The 22,809-nt window shown below is 45.8% G+C and overlaps 1 protein-coding gene across 1 annotated transcript in view; it reads left to right on the forward strand.

Moving 5' to 3' along the window:
- The window catches only part of DDRGK1 (DDRGK domain containing 1), a 39,125-nt gene extending 17,306 nt beyond the window's left edge, over positions 1-21,819 (forward strand). Inside the window, exons 5-9 of the mRNA XM_083459034.1 lie at positions 9,944-10,066; positions 14,430-14,468; positions 19,167-19,223; positions 20,342-20,390; positions 21,599-21,819. Of these exons, the coding sequence (XP_083315160.1) occupies positions 9,944-10,066; positions 14,430-14,468; positions 19,167-19,223; positions 20,342-20,390; positions 21,599-21,771 (441 nt within the window). The 3' untranslated portion in view covers positions 21,772-21,819. The remainder of the gene's footprint in view (positions 1-9,943; positions 10,067-14,429; positions 14,469-19,166; positions 19,224-20,341; positions 20,391-21,598) is intronic.
- The last annotated feature ends 990 nt before the right edge of the window (positions 21,820-22,809 follow it).

Consider the following 22,809-nt stretch of genomic DNA (forward strand, 5'->3'; position numbering starts at 1 on the left):
CCTACACAAGTGGAAGGCGCAGAATCATGAGAGTTCTTTTGCACCCGGGTCCTGTTTGTGGGCCTTCCTGCAGCGATCTGGCTGTCAATCGTAAGACCAAGAGGTAGGACTACGTAGGCCCCCTTTGTCCTCGTCCAGGTCCCAGTCGCTCCTTCAGAAATTCTGTATACTTACAACCTGACCGGTACTTCATGAGTTGGGAGACACTAAAAAAGGGTTGCTGTTGTTGCTGTTGCTTTTGTTCTTTGTACAACACCTTAAGTTTTTTTTAGGTGCTTGATTGAAAAGCGACACACAGGCTCACAATCTTAATAGAAATGACGCACAAGATAAAAGGGATCGGGGGAGAGAGAGCGAGAACGCAGGAGCATATTCAGGGCACCGTTTCTTCGTCAAGTTATATAAATGCGTGCAGTTACGGAGGTTTCGTAATACCCTCAAAATGCTTCGCTCTGCAGCCCTGCAAAAGAAGATCCTCTTACTCTCACATTTCAAATGGGGGCGGGGGGAGGCTGAGAAAGAGTGGGTTGTGTGAAATCGTCTGGCGGGTTTATGAGTGAGGTGCGATTGTATTGGGCACTTCCTGCTCTCAGCTCAATCTTTGCCTCTATGCCGCAAGACACCTTAAATTTCATGTGTGGGCGTCTGTACACCCACCCGCATATATATTATACAGTTGTACCTTGGATCCCGAACGCCCTGGACCGTTTTGGCTCCTGAATGACGCAAACCCAGAAGTGGTTGTTCCGGTTAGCGAACGTTCTTTTGGAACCCGAACGTCCGACGGGGCTTCTGCAGCTTCCTGCAGCCTATCAGAAGCCGCGATTTGGTTTTCAAACGTTTTGGAAGTCGAATGGACTTCTGGAACGGATTCCATTCGATTTCCAAGGTTCAGCTGTATATATTTATACATACATACACACACACTCAGAGAGAGAGAGAGAAAATGAGAGAATTGCATAGACGTTGACTAATGCCAAGCAGTATTGCATGGGAAATTTGGGTGCTTAAGGCTTGCACAGAGCTGAGAAACACACACACAGGAGTAAGACCTTTGGTCTAGTTAATATTGTCTGCACGGACTGGCAGCAGCTCTCCAGGGTTTCAGATAAGGGTCTTCCAGCCCCACCTTCAGAGGCTGGGGGTTAAACTTCGGACCTTCTGCGTGCCTATGGATTCTTTGCCACTGAGCTACAGACATCACCCCTACACCCCTTGTTCTTCACGTCCCGCACGGGCAGGCAGCCTTCCCCTTAGTCTCTCAACCCCCACCCCCGGCGAGAGAGCAGCTGCAGCACCAGCCATATTTCATGGATTCAGTATAGTTGTTGTTGTTGTTGTTGTTGTTTTGTCGTTTAGTCGTGTCCGACTCTTTGTGACCCCATGGACCAGAGCATGCCAGGCACTCCTGTCTTCCACTGCCTCCCGCAGCTTGGTCAAACTCATGCTGGTAGCTTCAAGAACATTATCCAACCATCTCATCCTCTGTCTTCCCCTTCTCCTTGTGCCATCCATCTTTCCCAACATCAGGGTCTTTTCCAGGGAGTCTTCTCTTCTCATGAGGTGGCCAAAGTCTTGGAGCCTCAGCTTCACGATCTGTCCTTCCAGTGAGCCCTCAGGGCTGATTCCCTTCAGAATGGAGAGGTTTGATCTTCTTGCAGTCCATGGGACTCTCAAGAGTCTCCTCCAGCACCATAATTCAAAAACATCAATTCTTCGGCGATCAGCCTTCTTTATGGTCCAGCTCTCACTTCCATACATCACTACTGGGAAAACCATAGCTTTAACTATACGGACCTTTGTTGGCAAGGTGATGTCTCCGCTTTTTAAGATGCTGTCTAGATTTGTCATCGCTTTTCACCCAAGAAGCAGGCATCTTTTAATTTTGTGGCTGCTGTCACTATCTGCAGTGATCCTGGAGCCCAAGAAAGTAAAATCTCTCACTGCCTCCATTTCTTCCCCTTCTATTTGCCAGGAGGTGATGGGCCCAGTGGCCATGATCTTCGTTTTTTGGATGTTGCGCTTCAGACCATAGTTTGCGCTCTCCTCTTTCACCCTCATTAAAAGGTTCTTGAATTCCTCCTCACTTTCTGCCATCAGTGTTGTGTCATCAGTATATTTTACAGGACAGCCGATTGTGTGCAAGAGGGTGACCTCGGTGCAAGTGTACACAAACACATGGGATCGGGCAGGCGGCTCTTCAAAGCCAGTGGTGGCCAAGGTGACACTCGCCCGATGTTGTTGGACTACAACTCCCATCATCCCTGACCTCTGCCCAACCTGGGTGGGACTAGTGTGAGTTCCTGCTGGCTTCTTGTGCTCTCAAAGTCCAGTGCTGTCTATTGGTGAAGCAGTATAGAAGTGATCCAAATAACGTATTTTTCGCTCTATAAGACGCACCAGACCACAAGACGCACCAGGTTTTTGGAGGAGGAAAACGAGGGTCGGGGGGATTCTGAATCTCAGAAGCCAGAACAGCAAGAGGGATCACTGCGCAGTGAAAGCAGCAACCCCTCTTGCTGTTCTGGCTTCTATGATAGATGCGCAGCCTGCATTCGCTGCATAAGACGCACACACATTTCATCTTACTTTTTAGGAGGGAAAAGTGAGTCTTATAGAGCAAAAAATACGGTAAATAAAGATTGCATCAACCTGGGACATTCTGTGAGCAGCAAAACCCGCTATTTACCGCTAAGCTGGCGACTTAACGGATAAGTCAGCGGGGTGCAAATCGCATAAGGAATGGAGAGATAACTCGATCTCTTTGCAACTGGTAATAAGGTGCAGAAAACTTCCATGCGGAAAACCGGCTTGCTTTGCCTGAGTTTCCACGGGAGATCGCAGGAATCGCTTGCTTCAAACTGAGCTTTGCATTGCTTATTCTCAGACTATTTTCTTAACTTCCTCAAAGCAGGGGGGAAATCCCCTGTTGCGAAGCAAAACTAAAACATTTCCAGGTTCTTCTTTCTTTGTTCACGTTTGCAAAAGCCTTTAACGAACAGTTGTCTGTTTGCAATGCAAAATTTAGATTCCTTGCTGATTCCAAAGTAGAGAAGGGAGAGGCTAGCCAATAGAAGTGTCAAAGGGAAGTTTTGGTTTTCATACGTTGGTTGAGCTTGTTTAACAGTTCGAAACTTGTTTCTTGCTTTAAAAATAAATAAATCGGGCCAGTGGTTCCCAAACTTCACTCTCCTCTCCCCGCCACAAACCACCTGAAAAGAGTCGAAGGCCTTGGCCGACTACTTAATGATTTTCCTGCCTGTTGTAGCAGTTTTAATGCCCTGTTTTTAACTGCAAATTTATTGCTTCTTCTTTTATTCCTCTATATTGTGTTTTATCGTATGCCAATTTGAATTCCATTGAAACATAGTGGTTCTGGGTAAAGGAAAGTATCATGTGGGAGGTGGAGATCTCCATTGGGGAGAGGAATTGGGGTCATCCTATCTGCCTGTCCTCCGGTCTACGACTGCCTCTTATGAACACCAGGTCGGTCTTGAATAAGACCTCCCTTATCCATAATTTGATTGTGGATGAGGTGGCTGCCCTGGTCTGTATTACCGAGACCTGGGTGGGTGAGCAGGAAAGAATTGGTCTTGCCCAGCTATGCCCAACTGGGTGCTCTGTCCAGCATCAGAACAGACTTGAGGGTGGCGAACAGGGAGTTTTTGTGATCCACAGAAATCCTCTCCCTCTGTCTCTCTTTCTCTCCAGGATTCCTGTCCACTTCCTGTTGCATTTGGCATAGGGTAATTGGGACAGATTAGGGATTCTGCTGGTTTTCCACCTGCCCCTCTGCCCGGCAGTCTCCCTGCCTGAGCTGACAGAGATGATGTTGAGGATTCCCAGTGTTGGTTCTTAGGGGCTTCAATGTCCATCCCAAGATGGTGGTCCCAACATGTCATTGGCCTGACTCATGTGGCAGGCCACACTCTGGATCTCGAGATTATTCAGAAGATACCGTATTTTACGCACCGGCCCATAGGGTGCATCAAGTTTTGGGGGGGGGAAATAAAGGGAAAAAAATTTATTTCCCCCCCAGGCGCTTGCGAGGCAGGCAGCGGGGAGAAGCGCTCTTCTCCCCGCCGCCTGCCTTCAGATCAGGTCCGAGGACAGCGGGGAGACGTGCTGCGCCTCCCCACTGTCCCCGGAGCTTGCGGGGCTGGCGGCGGGGTCTCCCCGCTGTCAGCCTCCAAACCACTTCGGGAGACAGCGGGATGGCGGCGTTCTGCCTCCCTCTGTTCCCCGACCTTGTGGGGCTGGCGCTGGGGCTCTCCTGAAGCCTGGAGAGCGAGAGGGGTCGGTGCGCACCTACCCTCTTGCTCTCCAGGCTTCAGCGAAAGCCTGCATCCGCCCCATAGGACGCACACACATTTCCCCTTCATTTTTGGAGGGGGAAAAGTGCATCCTTTAGGGCGAAAAATACGGTAATCTGAAAGTGGGAGGTGGGGTGGGGGTTGCATCAGTCACTTGTCATAGTTGGATCACTTCCTGGTGAGATTTAGGCGTTCAGATCGGCCTAGGACCCACGTACCTACGGGACCGCCTCTCCCGGTATGCCCTGCAGAGAACCTTAAGGTCCACAAATGACAACATTTGGGAGGTCCCAGGTCACAAGGTGGTTAGATTGGTCTCAACTAAGGCCAGGGCCTTTTCAGTACTGGCCCCGACTTGGTGGAACGCTCTGTCCCAAGAGACTAGGGCCCTGCGGGACTTGACATCTTTCCGCAGGGCCTGCAAGACAGAGCTGTTCCACCTGGCCTTTGGTTTGGACTCAGTCTGACCCTTATGTTTCCCTCCCCTTATGGTTTTGATCTATGGGCTACTTTTAAAATGAGGCTGCATTTTAAATTGCGTTTTGACCTGTATTTTAAATGGGGGGGGGTTTCCCTATCATGTTTTTGCTGTAATTTTACTGGTGTTAGCTGCCCTGAGCCCGGCTCTGGCCAGGGAGGGCGGGGTATAAATAAAATTTATTATTATTTATTATTATATGGCCCACCCTCAGAGGTTGATGGATCCAGCTGACTTACAGGCAGCTTGGGCTACTGATACAATCACCCCAAGTGTCCTCTCCTGCTTCATAGGACCCCTGGACGTTTAAGTCCAGTCAAAGACAACTGGGGTTGCGGCGCTCATCTTGCTTTCAGGCCAAGGGAGCCAGCATTTGTCCACAGACAGCTTTCCGGGTCATGCAGCCAGCATGACTAAATCACTTCTGGTGCAACGGAACACCGTGACAGAAACCAGAGCACACAGAAACATCGTTTACCTTCCCACCCCAGCGGTACCTATTTATCTACCTGCACTGGTGTGCTTTTTAAATGCTAGGTTGTTAGGAGCTGGGACAGAGCAACGGGAGCTCACTCCGTTGTGGGGATTTGAACCGCCGACCTTCTGATCGGCAAGCCCAGGAAGCTCAGTGGTTTAGACCACAGCGCCTTAGCATATACCGGAGCTCAGGGCAATGAAACAAGCCGGGAGACAGCTTGGACGCAATTGCAGAAAAACTAGACAAATGCAGTCAAACGCTGGGGAGTGCTCAATATCGCGCCTACTCCGTGGCAGCGAAGGCAATGCAACAAAGAAATGCCACTTAGCAGAAATTTTCTGGGTGGCATGGGCCCTTTTGCCCACAGTTATCAACGGGGGCTTGCTGTGACTTCTTTGCAAAGCATTTTAGAGATTAAATCACTTGGCTCCACCAAGACCTTGAGTCTACTGTTGCGGCAGATGAATCTCAAGAGGCGTCCATAGTTCTGCCTAGTTCTGTTGTGTCGAATAAGTTTCAGTTAGCATGGCTCAAGGGCATGAACAGGAGGGCATGGTTCAGACTGGGCAGCAATCTGTGCCCTCTGCCCTCGTGGCTGATAAAAACTAGCCGGGAGTAATTATTTTGCATTCATTTTCTAGCCTGGGCTTCCGTTATTCTTGCATTTTCTTGGTCAGACTATTAGAGGGGAAGGGGAGCACTGATTTTGAGCATTTATGCACACTCTCACGCAGTCTTTTCCACAAGTCTTTTCTGGCATTTGAAAAAACCAAAATGTATATTTTTAAATTGCTTTGTTTCCTCTCAAAATCCCCAGCGGCCCCAATAGATGCTTCCACCCCACAACCGCCCGTTGTTTCAGCGTGCAGCAGCCCTGGGAATTTCCCTTTCGCCCGTGGAGTTTTCTTGTTGGAGGAAATGGTTTACCACAGACACCTGATCAGCGAGAGCAAATATCTCACGTTGCAGAGCTTCAGCTCCTTGCGACGTGCTGCTGCCGAAAAGCCTCCCTTGTGTTATACACACTCCCCGGGTGTGTTTTTATTTTTTACATGCAAACCCAATTTTATTTTTTTACATGCAAACCCAATTTTATATCAATAACATTTGAATGCAGCTTATTGGTTTGAAAGGAGAATAAAGGCTCTTAACGAATTATGCAGGCATCCCCTCAATATACTGGCCTGGCTCTTCTGTTTTAATTGCCACCTACATTTAAACCACAGAGCCTAGGGCTTGCTGATCAGAAGGTTGGCAGTTCAAATCCCCGCAAAAGGGTGAGCTCCTGTTGCTCGGTCCCAGCTCCTGCCAACCTAGCAGTTCAAAAGCCTGTCAAAGTGCAAGTAGATAAATAGGTACCACTCCGGCGGGAAGGTGAATGGTGTTTCCGAGCGCTGCTCTGGTTCGCCAGAAGTGGCTTAGTCATGTTGGCCACATGACTCGGAAGCTGTACGCCAGCTCCCTCGGACAATAAAGCGAGATGATCATCACAACCCCAGATTCGTCTGCGACTGGACTTAACGGTCAGGGATCCCTTAACCTTTACATTTAATTGCAGGGATGGGAAACTTGCTGTGGCCCTAAGGTAGTGTTAGAAGCCAACTCCCATCAGCGCCAGCCAGCATGGCCAATGGATCTTTTCAGGGATGGTGGGTGTTGGAGTATGGAAGCAACTGCAGGGCTGCAAGTTCTCCATCTTTTGTCTGTTGCAGTGGGATTCACTGCATGTTTTAATTGCGGGTGCTTAAATGTTTGTGTAACTGGTTTTTACAGCTTGCAATCTGTTTAGAAACCTGTTTTGGCATGTTAAGCAGTATGTTGTCCACAAATGACAACGTTTTGGAGGTCCCAGGTCGCAAGGAGGTTAGATTGGTCTCAACTAGGGCCAGGGCCTTTTCAGTACTGGCCCCAACGTGGTGGAACGCTCTGTCACAAGAGACCAGGGCCCTGCGGGACTTGACATCTTTCCGCAGGGCCTGCAAGACAGAACTGTTCCACCTGGCCTTTGGTTTGGACTCCGTCTGACCCTTATGTTTCCCTCCCCTTATGGTTTTGATCTGTGGGCTATTATTAAAATGAGGCTGCATTTTAAATTGCATTTTAACCTGTATTTTAAATTGGTCCCCCCCCCTATTATGTTTTTACTGTAATTTTACTGGTGTTAGCCGCCCTGAGCCCAGTTCTGGCCGGGGAGGGCGGGGTATAAATAAAATTTATTATTATTATTATTAAATAATTTTCTCATGTTCCCCCACAAAGAGGGAAACCAAGGGTCTGGAAATCCAGGGTCTGGAAACCAAGCCTTATGAGGAACAGTTGAGGGAGTCGGGTCTGTTTAGCCTGGAAAAGAGGAGACTGAGAGGAGATATGATAGCCATCTTCAAATATCTCAGGGGCTGTCAAATGGAAAAGGGAGCAAGCTTGTTTTCTGCTGCTGTGGAGGAGTAGGGCTCGAACCAATGGCTGAAATCACAAGAAAGGAGATTCCCACTAAATATCAGATAGAACTTTCTGATGGTAAGAGCTGTTTGACAGTGGAAGGGACGTGGTGGACTCGCCTTCATGCGGGGCTTCTAAGATGAGGTTGGATGGCCATCTGTCATGGATGTTTTAGCTGAGATTCCTGCATAGCAGGGGGCTGTAATATTTGACCCTTGGGATCCCTTCCAACTCACCAATTCTATGATTTAGAATCATAGAGTTGGAAGAGACCACAAGGGCCATCAAGTCCAACCCCCTGCCAAGCAGGAAACACCATCAGAGCACTCCTGACATATGGTTGTCAAGCCTCTGCTTAAAGACCTCCAAAGTAGGAGACTCCACCACACTCCTTGGCAGCAAATTCCACTGTCAAACAGCTCTTACTGTCAGGAAGTTCTTCCTAATGTTTAGGTGGAATCTTCTTTCTTGTAGTTTGGATCCATTGCTCCGTGTCCGCTTCTCTGGAGCAGCAGAAAACAACCTTTCTCCCTCCTCTATGTGACATCCTTTTATATATTTGAACATGGCTATCATATCACCCCTTAACCTCCTCTTCTCCAGGCTAAACATGCCCAGCTCCCTTAGCCGTTCCTCATAAGGCATCGTTTCCAGGCCTTTGACCATTTTGGTTGCCCTCCTCTGGACACGTTCCAGTTTGTCAGTGTCCTTCTAGAGAGCTGGTTGTGCCATTGGAACAGAGGTTGCATCTTTGTGGATTTCAGAAATTAACTTGCACTCTTGCACCAAATCGTGGTCAAATCTGATAACTGGGGGGTGGAAATGATACCTTGGCTTGAGGGGTGGGGACTTCCTCTTCTCTGCGAATGATTAGAGACGGCCTCATGCAAATTGGCAGTGCTGTTTTGTCTATAAGACCGTTGGTTTCCCTTTTGGTCTAAGCCAGCGCATGGAGGTGAGCAGTTCTAGAAACAGAACTTCTCAAGAGGCAGCTTGCTAAAATGAAGAGTTCGAAACAGAGGAGGGTTCCCTGGAACTGTCTCCCCGGCCTGCCTCTCCTCCTGGGGAACTGGAACACTGTCCCCTTAGCAAGGTAAGCAGGAGTCGTGTCGATGTGGAATCCCAGGGAGCTGCCTTAAATCAAGTCAGATTCTTGGTCCATCTAGTTTGGTCCTGCTCACGCTGACCAGTCATGGCTCTCCAGGGTTTCAGGCAGGAAGTCTTTCCTAGCACAACCTGCAGATGTTGAGATTTGCACCCGAGACTGTCTGCCACGTCCCTTTCGACTCCATTGCTTTCCTTTTCTGAGCTCTTTCCCTTACTGACCCGTCCCCTTCCTGGAAATCGAAAACAGGTTTCCTCCGAGTTCTTTTAAAAAGATAATATAATTTTTATTGAATTTCCATTTTTTTACAAACTGACTTCAAATTAAATAGCTTCATGTATTGACTTCCCACCCATACCTCCACAGTGTTTTCGTTCACAACCTTTTCTCTTGTATTATATATAAGACAATCGTCTCTATTACAGAAATCCCTCTGATACAGTTAAAGCGAGTTTTGCTCTAACACTGGCATTGGCAGTTGGTTGATTTCCCGTTGTTTTACAGCATGGGTAGGCAAACTAAGGCCTGGGGGCCGGATCCGGCCCAATCGCCTTCTAAATCCGGCCCATGGACGGTCCGGGAATCAGCATGTTTTTACATGAGTAGAATGTGTCCTTTTATGTAAAATGCATCTCTGGGTTATTTGTGGGGCATAGGAATTTGTTCATATAGTTGTTTTTCAAAATATAGTCCGGACCCCCACAAGGTCTGAGGGACAGTGGACCGGCCCCCTGCTGAAAAGGTTTGCTGACCCCTGTTTTACAGCAATCCATTTGATTCATTATGACTTCTGTTGTTCGTTTGATTAGCTGCTTGCTACCACCAAGGTTTTATCATCTGCATTGTTTTAAATTCTGCTTAATTGGTTTCCTGCTATTATCTTTTACAAGTTTGGGGCTTTTTTGTATTTGGAGCTGCGGTGTTTGAATTTGTGTGAGCCGCCTCGAGTCCCAGGTCTGGGGGAAAGGCAGGATATAAAGAAGTATAACACTACTAATATAAAGGATGTCTCGCAAGTGACTGGCTGCCCGTAAGCCGTCCTGAGGTGGGTCCAGGCGGCAGGAAGCACTTTGCAAAGATATAGCAATGCGCCATTAAATAGTGCAGTTCTGTCTTCCCTCGCTTTGCAGGAAGAAGAAAAGAAGAAGGCGAAAGAGGAAGAGGAGAAGCGGGAATATGAGGAATACCTGAAGCTGAAGGAGAGTTTTGTGGTGGAAGAAGAGGGAGAGGATGAAGGCATGACCGAAGAAGAAGTAAGTTTGGCCGGGCTGGAGTGCGAAGACCGGCTTGTGGGATAGTTGCGGGTGCTTCTCTTGAATAGATACAAAAGGTTGGATCCAGCTATGGCAGACACTTGATTAGACTAAGTTGCAATTTCCATGGGTCTACCTTGAGTCTTGACTTGGCTGACTTTGCCCCAAAGAGTTCAGGGCTCAGAAGGCTTCTTTTTCCAGGTCATATCCATGTCCGTCAGAGAGAGGGTCACGGCATGTCAGCTGCGGGAGGTGGAATTATTAGATTGGCACAGGACATGAGGCCAAAGAACCCCATTTAGATGAAGGACTACGGCACGTTAGGAAGAAGTCAAGTTCCTAAAAGCAAAGATACTTAAGAATCGGATCAAAGTGACTCCCAGTTAGTAATGGCATTTCAGCCAATGGGTCAGTTGGATAGTGTTAATCGGATGGTCAGCCAACCCACTTGTTATTTGACTGCAGTCCAATATTATCAGGTATCCCCCAAAACATGGGTAGGCAAACTAAGGCCCAGGGGCCGAATCTGGCCCAATCACCTTCTAAATCCGGACCGCGGATGGTCCAGGAATCAGCGTGTTTTTACATGAGTAGAATGTGTCCTTTTATTTAAAGTGCATCTCTGGGTTATTTGTGGGGCCCGCCTGTTGTTTTTACATGAGTAGGATATGTGCTTTTATTTAAAATGCATCTCTGGGTTATTTGTGGGGCACAGGAATTCGTTCATTTTTTCTTCAAAATATAGTCCGGCCCCCCACAAGATCTGAGGGACAGTGGACTGGCCCTCTGCTGAAAAATTTTGCTGCCTCAAAACGTCACTGTCTCAGTTGCGACAATCATTCTCGGTTTAGTAAACCAGAATTTATGAAGCTAGGAATAATTGCCTTCCCGCTGCAGGCAGGCTTCTTCATGAGTATCCTCGTTTGAGTGAAGCCCGGTTTCGTCCAAAGCAGAGAACTTTCCCCTAATGTCAATTAACAAATAGGATAATGAGCCAGGATGAGATGCTCCTTGGGTGATGCTTGGGCTGCCTTAGCCTATATTATTTTTCAGGGCTGTTGCGAGTTTAAAATGGGGACTCTGTAAGGAGCTAATAAAATAAATGGTTACATGTCTTTCAACAAAAAAACCACAACTATTACTCTGTAATAAAATGATTGCTTTTTTTAAAAAAGGAAATAGCAGTATCGCTGCACAATAACTGCTATCTGCCTTTTGGTTTGTAACTGACACTCAAACCTCTTGATAATTTTATTTTTGGTTGATGTCATAATGCTAAATTGTTGTGTGTTTTTTTTAAAAAAGAAAACATATAATTTGATAAAATACTATGATTCTTTTTGAGATTCCTGCGTTGTAGGGGCCCTTCCAACTCTACAATTATATGATTTGACTGGCCAAATGGACAAAAAAGAATTATTTTCTTTTTTTGGACTGGTCAGATGCCCAGCCCTTCTCTCACCAGCTTCTGCTTTGGCTGTATGTCAGGCTAAAAAAATAAGCACCGGGAGCACAGAAGGTTCAGGATTCAACACCGTAGAGTCTTAGTAATTCAGCGCCCGCTGCCATTGAATGATTAAACAAACGGCACAGTGTCAGCCCAAGTCTCTTTCATGTCGATTGTTGCAGCCCATCAATGCCGCCAGCTAAATTCTGCTCTCAGGTGGAACATGAACAGACTTGGCTGGAAAGGAGGGTGTGAAACAATTTCCTCTATTAAGAGCAAAAATGATCTTGAGTTGGTAGCAACCTTCTAAGGCAGGCATAGGCAAACTCGGCCCTCCAGATGTTTGGGGACTACAACTCCCATCATCCCTGACCACTGGTCCTGTTAGCTAGGGATGATGGGAGTTGTAGTCCCAAAACATCTGGAGGGCCGAGTTTGCCTATGCCTGTTCTAAGGTCACGTCGCATGAATCTTCATTTTCTCTTGTGCCAAAGTTTTTTTTTTTTATTGCAAGCTTATGGGTCAAGTGATAGTCCTTTCCCCATAGTTTTATTTACAAAGGGCGATGGTCAACATAGCCCTACTCAGAGTAGACCCACTGAAATCAGTGGGCGTAAGTATGACTGCATTGGATTTCACCCAAAGATACTCAGTGCTGTTACAATAGTTCTGATACAAAAGCCCAGACCACTCAATACCTCCTGCATTTACTAAGTTCCCTGCGCCAAATTAGAAAAAGTGATTCGACCCCACCCCAAGGTGATGATACCCTACGGTCTTTTGGTAGCTTGTGAAATAGACTTGCCATCTTTGATGAATTCCGTTATTTCGCAAACAGTGTTTTGGGGCAGGGATGAGCCAGTCTGGTACAGAAACAATCTTATCATAAATATCTATCATGTTAGATTCCAGAGTAGCTATATTTCTCCTCATTTTGTTGTTAACCCATAACATTTTGGCCAGTATTTCTAAACATATACATCAGGCATATTTAAAAAATAAAATAAAATAATAAAATAAAATAAAATAAATGTGAGTGTTACAATTGTTGCATTTTTAGCACTTAGGCTGCAATTCTCTGCCCAGTTACGTGGGAATAAGTCCCATTGAACTCATAGAGGGTTACTTCTGAATAGACACCTTTGCCCTATAGATTCTGATCCAAATTAACAGCTACCAATATGGAACCCGGGATGATATCCTCTTTTTAAAAAAATACATATTTAATGCAGATTTTTTTAAATATAAAAAGCATGTTCATACGGTAGTTACAAGGGACTGTCCTTAAAAAATGCCATATAGGATTTTGGTGCTCTCTTGTGTGTCTGTCTAATTTCGTTTTTTAAAAAGGAAGAAGTCGGTTGAGTACATAAACACACACACAAAAACCTTGAGACTGCTCCAAAATAGTGGCTTAATTTGGTGGCCGTACAATAAAGAGTTGAAACATTATGCCTCTGAGCACATGCTCAGTCCAGGAATTTACCGGTATGGTCGGTGCCAGAACCAAGCTCACAAGGCCTTTCATATGAAAATCCATTCCTGGTCCTCTGTCTCTCTCCCTGCTCCCAGCATTCTTTACCATCAACTGGTTTTAAACCATTGCTCTTGTTAAATGATCGGAAATCCAGAGCAACATACCGCAAATCGTTGGAGAGATATGCCAAGTGGTCTGCCCACTCCTGCGATTGTGTACACAGTGCTTTAAAAATAAATATATGCAAAGAGAAAGGGGAAGTCCCTGCCCCAATGAGCCTACAGACTCACCAGTTGAGGTGATTGCAGAGGGTAGACCAGGCATAGGCAAACTCGGCCCCCCCCAGATGTCTTGGGACTACAATTCCCATCATCCCTGACCACTGGTCCTGTTAGCTAGGGATGATGGGAATTGTAGTCCCAAAACATCTGGAGGGCTGAGTTTGCCTATGCCTGGGGTAGACCGAGGCAAGGGGACAGAAATAAAGCAACAAGCATGCAAAGGTGCAGTCACACAAAACTGCTTCAGTTGCGGGTTTTCAGGAAGGATTTGAAGAAGAAGGAGGAGGTGAGACATTTTTGCGTGGTGCCATCTACGAAAGTCAAATAAGTTGGAGTTCTTGTTATTAAATATACCAAGAAAAAAACCATACCAAGAACTCAGGACAATGTAAGTTTCAATAGTGGGAGTAGTCCCTACTCCCAAATAAATAATCAGTTTTAACAAAAACTGATCCATTCAAAAGTATGTATTTTGACAAGGATTACAAACCCAAATAGAGATTACAAACTCTAACAGAGATTACAGATTCAAACTCATAAAGATATGTATAACACAATAATTTGTTACAGATTTAGAAATAAGAATTTATGAATAGAGACAAGTTCATGTTAGTCCATAGTCAGAATTGACGTGGAGGTCTTAGTTTCAATCACTGAGCAGAAGTCAGTTTGGATCAGAAACCAGGACAGGGCCCTGTTTCGATGTATTCACCTTCATCAGCTAATTTTTAAAGGGTTGTGTAAGTTTGAAGACTTTCGGATAAATATATCCTGTTATCTTCTACGTTTCTCAGAGATAGCAACTACGTGTGGGTAGATCAACGTGTTTCTTGAGCTTTTATGTGCAAAAGTTATGCAGAAGCCGATTTCATGACACCTGGAAGCAAGACTTCGACTCTCGGTGGTGGTGGAAAGCTTTTTAAGCCACTTCAGACAAAATCCACAATAAACCGGGTGGTCAGTTGCAGGGCAGAATTTTTTCCGAAAGCGGAATTACTCACCCGGAAATTCCTAACTCCAAGGGGGCTATGCATACTTAAGCAATGAAGGCCTTCTGTCCCTGACACGGTTGGTCCTTTGCATAGAAATCCAGGCAGAGATTGGTTTTATAATCTATAGCAGCATCAGATTAATAATAGTTTCTTTTGCTGTACCTAGTCCCGCAGCTTCGTATCAGAACTTCTCGACTACATCAAGGTAGGTTACACTCCTTTTGCTCTTTCCCTTTAACAATGGATATCATCCCCTTGCTCTGCACATCTGTTGTTCGACAAAGCGCCTCGTTCTCACGCATGAAGTGTTGTGTCTCTTGTAAGCTACTGTCTGCGCTGCATCTGTAAAATGGGTTCACTACTCAGCTTGGTCTGTGGCAGAGAGTGCTGCAGTGAGTTCTTTCAATACTCTGCCCCTTTGGTCACTCGGGTTCGTCAGCAGAACTGGGATCTGTATCTGCCGTTTGCAAGCCCAAATTGAAGCTGCAGAAAATGCTCCTGGTACAGTGGTGCCCCACAAGACGAATGCCTCGCAAGACGGAAAACTCACTAGACGAAAGAGTTTTCCGTTTTGGAGGTGCTTCGCAAAACGAATTTCCTATGGGCTTGCTTCGCAAGACGAAAATGTCTTGCGAGTTCCTGCGGGTTTTTTCCCCTCCCCCCCTTTTTCTAACCCGCTAAGCTGCTTATCAGCTGATCCGATCAGCAGATAAGCCGCTAATAGCGCTGATCTGCTAATCCTTCAATGGGCTTGCTTCGCAAGACGAAAAAACCGCTAGACGAAGAGAATCACAGAACAGATTCTTTTCGTCTTGCGAGGCACCACTGTACTCTCCTTCAATGGAGGTTTTCTAAACGGAGGTTGGATGGCCACCTGCCAGGGTTTCTCCAGCTCTGGTTCCTGCATTGTGTGGGGTTGGGCTAGATGACCCTTTGATTCCCTTCCAAGTGTACAGCCCTGTGATTCTATGAGCTTTGCAGCCTGTGTGCAGCCCAGGTGCCGGGGGAATGAAAGAAAAAAAGGTGGCAGGAATCCGAGAATACAAGCAAGGAAGGGCCAATAGCTTTCAGGGGAGGAGGTTTCAATGACTTGCCCCATTTTGGTCAGACTGTACAGTGGATGCTCAGGTTGCGAACGTGATCCGTGCGGGATGCACGTTCGCAACCCACAGCGTTCGCAACCTGCGCAGGTTGCGATTCGACACTTCTGCGCAAGCACAAAGCGCAATTTAGCGCTTCTGCGCATGTGCGGCCGCCGAAACCCGGAAGGTACCCGTTCCGGTACTTCCGGGTTTCGGCGGTCTGTAACCTGAAAAAATGCAACCTGAAGCGGCTGTAATGCGAGGTATGACTATATAACCTTCTCTTAATCATTGAGCTCAGGGGAAGCTGTTTGTAGCAGAGGGGCAATGCACAGCACTGATTGGTCAGCATTCGGGAAAATAAGCCTCCTACTTGACACTGATTTTTTTAAAAAAAAAGTTTTAAGAAAACTGATTAGGGTATTTGAGGGGAACACCCAACTCACCCACACAGTACAGTGGTACCTTGGTTCTCAGACTTAATCGGTTCCGAAAGTCCGTTCCAAAACCAAAGCATTCCAAAACGAAGGCACACTTTCCCATAGAAAGTAATGCCTTAAACCAGCAATTTAACATGAATTTTACTATCTAACAAGACCATTGAGCCATAAAACAAAAGCAATAATCAATGTTCTGTACTATAAAATAAATAAGACAGTTTTGTAGATTATAAAAATAAAAATTAAAAATTTTTCTTACCTGCACTGATGATAGTTATAATATATATATATATATATATATATATACACACACACACACACACACACACACACACATATATATATACACACACACACACACACACACACACACACACACACACAGAGCTTAACATTAGGCCAGGATTCTCATCTCTGCCTTGTATTGTCAAGTTCCTTCCCTTATGATTCTCCTGTTTCTATGGTGAATGAATCCGTACACCCCACCCTCTGCCCGCTCAAAGCACATTTTTCACAATTAAGGTCGCATAAAACCTTTAACGCTTCTTCCCCTCCCTGTTCAAACCTGAAAGCCTTAAACCACCAAGTTTCGTACTTGAAGCAATCCCTCCCATGCAGCCCAAATGAAAGCAGAAGATCTTAGCTTTTGTCAGATCTCTGCTAACTGAAAGCTTTTCTGAAGAGGAGAAGAAGCAGAGCACAAAACACCGATTCTGGCTTTGGCATTAGCTAGTTGGCGGGACAGCGGCTGTTTGTAAGTAGAGCTCTCTTGGATCAGGCCATTTACCCATCTGGTCCAGCCTCCTGCTCTCACAGTAGCCAGCCAGATGTGTGTGAAAAGCCTATTCAGCAGGATCTGAATGCTTGTTCCTCTGAGGCATGAACAAGGCGGAGGAGAGATTGTCTGCACGCATACGCAGTCTATGATTGCTTGGGGAAAACCCTGGGAGGAAGGGGACTTAGATGTCTGTGGGAAGGCAGAGACCTTCAGTCTCAGCACCTGCTTCATGGGAACAAGACCTGCTGGAGATGAGTCGCTGCGCTCATTACGGCTACAGTAGTAGAAGTAGTTGTTGTTTAGTCGTGTCCGACTCTTCGTGACCCCATGGACCAGAGCACGCCAGGCACTGCTGTCTTCCACTGCCTCCCGCAGTTTGGACAAACTCATGTTGGTAGCTTCGAGAACACTGTCCCACCATCTCGTCCTCTGCCGTCCCCTTCTCCTTGCGCCCTCCATCTTTCCCAACATCAGGGTCTTTTCCAGGGAGTCTTCTCTTCTCATGAGGTGGCCAAAATATTGGAGCCTCAGCTTCAGGATCTGTCCTTCCAGTGAGCACTCAGGGCTGATTTCCTTCAGAATGGATCGGTTTGATCTTCTTGCAGACCATGGGACTCTCAAGAGTCTCCTCCAGCACCATAATTCAAAAGCATCAATTCTTTGGCCATCAGCCTTCTTTATGGTCCAGCTCTCACTTCCATGCATCACTACTGGGAAATCCATAGCTTTAACTATACCGGCCTTTGTCGGCAAGGTGATGTCACCCAGTAGTAATAATAATAGTAATATTTTTTATTATTTATACCCCCACCCATCTGAATGGGTTTCTCCAGCCACTCTGGTGGCTCCCAACAGAATATTAAAAACACAATAAAACATCAAACATTAAAAGCTTCCCTAAACAGGGCTGCCTTCAGACATCTTCTAAAAGTCATATAGTTGTTTATTTCTTTGACATCTGATGGGAGGGCGTTCCACAGGGCGGGCGCCACTACTGAGAAGGTCCTCTGCCTGGTTCCCTGCAGCCTCACTTCTCCCAGTGAGGAAACCGCCTGAAGGCCCTCAGAGGTGGACCTCAGTATCCAAGTTGAACGATGGGGGTGGAGACGCTCCTTCAGGTATACTGGGCTGAGGCCGTTTAGGGCTTTAAAGGTCAGCACCAACACTTTGTCACCCCTGTGCAGATCACAGTTTTTTTGCTAATAAAGAGTTAACTCCAACGTGCACAGTGTGATTTACTGCCGGCTAGCTCCTCACATGCCAGCTCCTTATCACCAACCCGGTCAACAATTTGGCTGCAGCTTTATGAGCCAGTTGAAGTTTCTGAACCCTTTTAAAAGGCAGCCCCATGTAGAGCAGGTTGCAGTAATCCAAGCGGGATGGAACTAAGGCAACACGCAACACGGGTTGAATCCCTATTCCCTGTCCTGCCTTACACGGCTGACCAAGAGTTTTGATTTCCTTCACCCTCATCCAGTCCACCACGGCTGTTGTTGTGCGGGCGACTATGGGCTGTTGGGAACAGGCAGGCAGGATCCTGGCTGCGTCATCCTGGCAAAGCTGGTGCCCAGCTGAGCAGGACCGCAGTTGGCATTCTTCCCCCGTAATCCCTTTAGAAGAAGATATGCAGAACCCTGGCAGTTCCAAGCTCTGAGAACTGGTTTTCATGGACTGGTTCCAGTTCAGTATGTTCAGTCCATAATGCTCAGTTCTCTAGCTCGGCTGCATCTGACTTCATAACTTGGGGACTTGGAAAGGCTGGCCTTTATCCAATGAAATGGGTTTATTTGTTTACACACTGTACATTTCCCTTTCCTTTTTTAAGGACTGCTATTCACATTGTTTGGGACGCGGGTGGCGCTGTGGGTAAAACCTCAGTGCCTAGGACTTGCCGATCGTATGGTCGGCGGTTCGAATCCCCGCGGCGGGGTGAGCTCCCGTCATTCGGTCCCAGCTCCTGCCCACCTAGCAGTTCGAAAGCACCCTTAAGTGCAAGTAGATAAATAGGAACCGCTTTATAGCGGGAAGGTAAACGGCGTTTCTGTGTGCTGTGCTGGTGCTGGCTAGCCAAACTGCAGCTTCGTCACGCTGGCCACGTGACCTGGAAGTGTCTTTGGACGGTGCCGGCTCACGGCCTCTAGAGCGAGATGAGTACGCAACCCCAGAGTCGGACACGACTGGCCCGTACGGGCAGGGGTACCTTTACCTTTACCTATTCACATTGGTTATTATTTTTTAGCCAACTTTGCGTTTGGAAAAGTGTCTGTAGGGATAATAATTACCAAGCGCCCAGTGTAAGATTTTGGGCTGTTTTCCATTGAGTTGCAATTACGGCTCACGTTGCCGAGTTCAAGCAGAAGAGCAATTATTTTGACAAATGTATTTTACATTGGTATCATCAAAAAATATTCAGCGACATTCATCTTGGATAGCAAACAACAGTTTCTTTAGCAATATTTATCATTTCTGTCAAAACTAAGTTCCCAAAATCTTTCGCCAACTGATAATATAGTACATACCAAAGTCCAGTTTGTGTTAAAATAAAGCTGCAAAATGTGCACTGTTTGACTCGCTAATTTCAGTTTTTTGCCTCTTCCTCATAGAGTGCCAAAGTGGTTCTTTTGGAGGACCTGGCCTCCCACCTGGGCATAAGGACACAGGTACGTGTTTGCAGGCCAGGCCACAGGTGCATCAGCGACAGAGACACCGCCAATCCAATCCATATGTTTTGACACCGACCTCGTGGGATCGTGTCCTATCAGGACTGCATATCCTCTCTGTTGGCATCCAGCGACCTTCGCTGGGGAAATGCGCTACCCTGTGTTATCATAGCACAGGAGAAGGGCTCCTGGACATAATGAGAAAATTTGGCACAGTAAATGAGAAAGCCCTAAAACTAGGATTCTCGCCAAATGCCACTTTTGCTGTGGATTCTGCAAAAGCCAACAAAAACATGCGCCAATGCATCTGGGATGCCAAGTTGCAAAATTATATAAACACAGTTTCTATTTTTCCAGCTTTTAGAATCAGAGCGGGCGTTTCTTCGTGGAGATCATCTGATCCATCTGACTATTCCAAAATTTAGGAAACCATTTACCCAGGCTAAATTTAATGTGCTTCCATCTGCAGTACAGGAGGGTAGTTGCAACAGTGCCATACAATGGGCGCTTATGCCCCTGTCAAACAGAGAAAATAGAAAATGTGGAACATGTTTTATTGCATGTCCTGTTCTTCCTATTGTGATATCTGCCACCATTTCACTAATCAAATTTTACAAAGTATACTAGGCAGATCTGAAGTGTTTTATATTGATTATCTTTTGGTTGACCAGTCTCCCAAGATTATCGCCAAGGTAGCTAGTTTTTGTGCAGCAGCGATAGCTTGTCAGCGCAGGATCTTGCCCTAACCTTAAAATTGCTAACACTTTAAGTTGCTCCTCATCATTAAATTATCATTGTTTTATAGTTCTCCCATCTGTTTTTATATTCTGCAGTTTTTAAATTCTGTATTTAATATTGAACTTAATGTATCATACTGTGTTTTACGTATTTTCCTTTCTTCCTACCTTCTCAACTTGTTATTGATCGAAATAAATAAATATATAGGCATTCCCTCTTCGCCTTTAATGTATGCTGATGTGTAAGAGAAATGTCCCCTGAAGCAGACACTTGCCAGGCCTTTGTGGAAAGGCTGGTGTGTCGTGGTATTGTCTGAAAACATGCCTCTGCACCTGGAAGTGTGATATTTGCTGCTTACGGGGTTTGTTTTTCCTCAACAGGATGCAATTAACAGAGTGCAAGACCTGATGGCTGATGGAACGCTCACAGGTAACAGTGAAAACATTATGGGGCCGATCGCCTTGTTTAGACTGAAGCAGCAATATAGCAGCAGCAGCACCTGAACATCTCTGGTTGATTATTTTTGATATTCAGCTGCTGTTTCAGCTTGGTAACATCCCAGTGCTGAAAATGTCAGCCGTCAGAGTAAAAATAGTTGCAGATGGGTCCAAATTGTTGTTGTTGTTTTGTCGTTTAGTCATGTCCGACTCTTCGTGACCCCCTGGACCAGAGCACACCAGGCACTCCTGTCTTCCACTGCCTCCCGCAGTTTGGTCAGACTCATGTTGGTAGCTTCGAGAACACTGTCCAACCATCTCATCCTCTGTCGTCCCCTTCTCCTTGTGCCCTCCATCTTTCCCAACATCAGGGTCTTTTCCAGGGAGTCTTCTCTTCTCCTGAGGTGGCCCAAGTATTGGAGCCTCAGCTTCAGGATCTGTCCTTCCAGTGAGCACTCCGGGCTGATTTCCTTAAGAATGGAGAGGTTTGATCTTCTTGCAGTCCTTGGGACTCTCAAGAGTCTCCTCCGACACCATCCATTCTTCGGCGATCAGCCTTCTTTCTGGTCCAGCTCTCACTTCCATACATCCAAATTAGCACAACTTAAACGTCAAGGATTGCTTCTGAGAAGACTCGCTTCTGGCCGTTGCTGGCTGACCAAAAACTGAGATAGTAGAAAACATCAAACATTAAAAACTTCCCTGAACAGGGCTGCCTTCAGATGTCTTCTAAAAGTCAAGTAGTTGTTTGACATCTGATGGGAGGGCAGTCCACAGGGAGGGAGCCAAGAAGCCTGCTGCATTCCTATACTGGGGTGGAGGAGATGCTTAAAAAGAAGGCTGATTGAATTTTTGTAGAAGGGGCCATCAACTCTTTCCTCCTCCATCAAGCTACATGCTCTAGGCAACACATCCTGCCTCGCCCCTTGGCTGGTGATGATAGAGCGATGTAGGCAAACCTGCCAAGAAGAGTAAAAGCAAACCCACCCACCCCCATTAATTAGTAGGACACTTAAAATCACATTTAGGCCCCTAATTGAACCAATTTGTCAATTAGAGGTTACAGGCCTAAGTATTTATATCGTGCAGCCGAACCCAAACCTTTGGAGACGGGCTGATTAAGAAATCCTAGCTAGGCAATAAAACGAAGGTAGAAAGAGCAGCTTGCGGAGCTTAATTCCGGTTTGGCCTTGCCTCTAGGCGTAATCGATGACAGAGGAAAGTTCATCTATATCACGACGGAGGAAATGACGGCCGTGGCCGACTTCATTCGGCGGAGGGGACGCGTCTCCATTACAGAACTGGCTCAGCAGAGCAATTCTCTCATCAACCTGGAACCCGAGGCCAGAGCAATCGCTAAGGGGGTGGCATGAAAAGGCAATTTTTTACATGCACAGAGGAAATAAAGTGTGCTTATAAAACGGGTGTCTCCATCGAGTTTTTGTTTTCCTCCTTGTCATTTCATTTATACACCACTTAATATATTTTAATATATTGTATAAAGTAATATATAAAATATATTATAATTTATATGCCACGATGGCTTCTAAACAGTTTACAAAACCCAAATGCCAACCGTAAAACATTATTAAAATGCGGTGTCGTTTTATGTACTTTCTTATGCTCGTTCAGTATCGTACAGAATCAGAAGACGGGTGTCGTTGCCTCCATTTTTAAAAAAAAAATACCAGAACAATTAAAATACATAATGAAGTGGCCTCTTTATAAACTATGCAATAAAATAATCAAATTAAAACAGGAGACTCAGGTGAAGAAATCACCTGATTTCTTGGCGGAAGGCCAAAATAGTGTGTAAAAAAAAAAAGTAAGCAAATACATATATAACAAATATTTTTTTTGTTTGTTAAGTGGTGTCATCATTCCCTCTGCTCCTTTTTACACCGTGAGTGGCATTGTTTCTATAGTCAAACCAGTGTCACTGTCCACAAGAGAGAGGTATTGGTAGGACTGAACAAACCTGCAGGTTTGCAGAACTCCAAAAAATAAAATAAAATAAATGTTTCAGGAGGAGAGAGAAGTGTCAGAAAAGCAGAGGAAATCTCCAGACAGCGTGATGAGGACTTTGGTGTAACATTTGGAATTAGGGGACATTCAATAAAGTTGAGTAAACACTTTCAACTGATGTAAAAAGGATAAGAGAATACTATTGGATATAAAGAATTTAAAAAAATCATTTTTATTGATTTTCCAATAAAAACAGCCAATCAACATATCCACATCATAATCGAATTAAAAACAAGAAACTAAAATAAAACAAGACCAAATTGTAGTCCAAATTGTAATTATTAATTTTTCCGGGCTCCCCATAGTCTGGACTTCTGAAGCATATCTCCAAATCTTCAGTCCTGCCTCTTCTCGTTGTTTTCATATTTTCCACCTTCTGGTCTTAA

Source organism: Podarcis liolepis (genome assembly GCF_965112155.1).
Source record: "Podarcis liolepis genome assembly, chromosome: 9".
In the NCBI taxonomy this organism is placed as follows: Eukaryota; Metazoa; Chordata; class Lepidosauria; order Squamata; family Lacertidae; genus Podarcis; species Podarcis liolepis.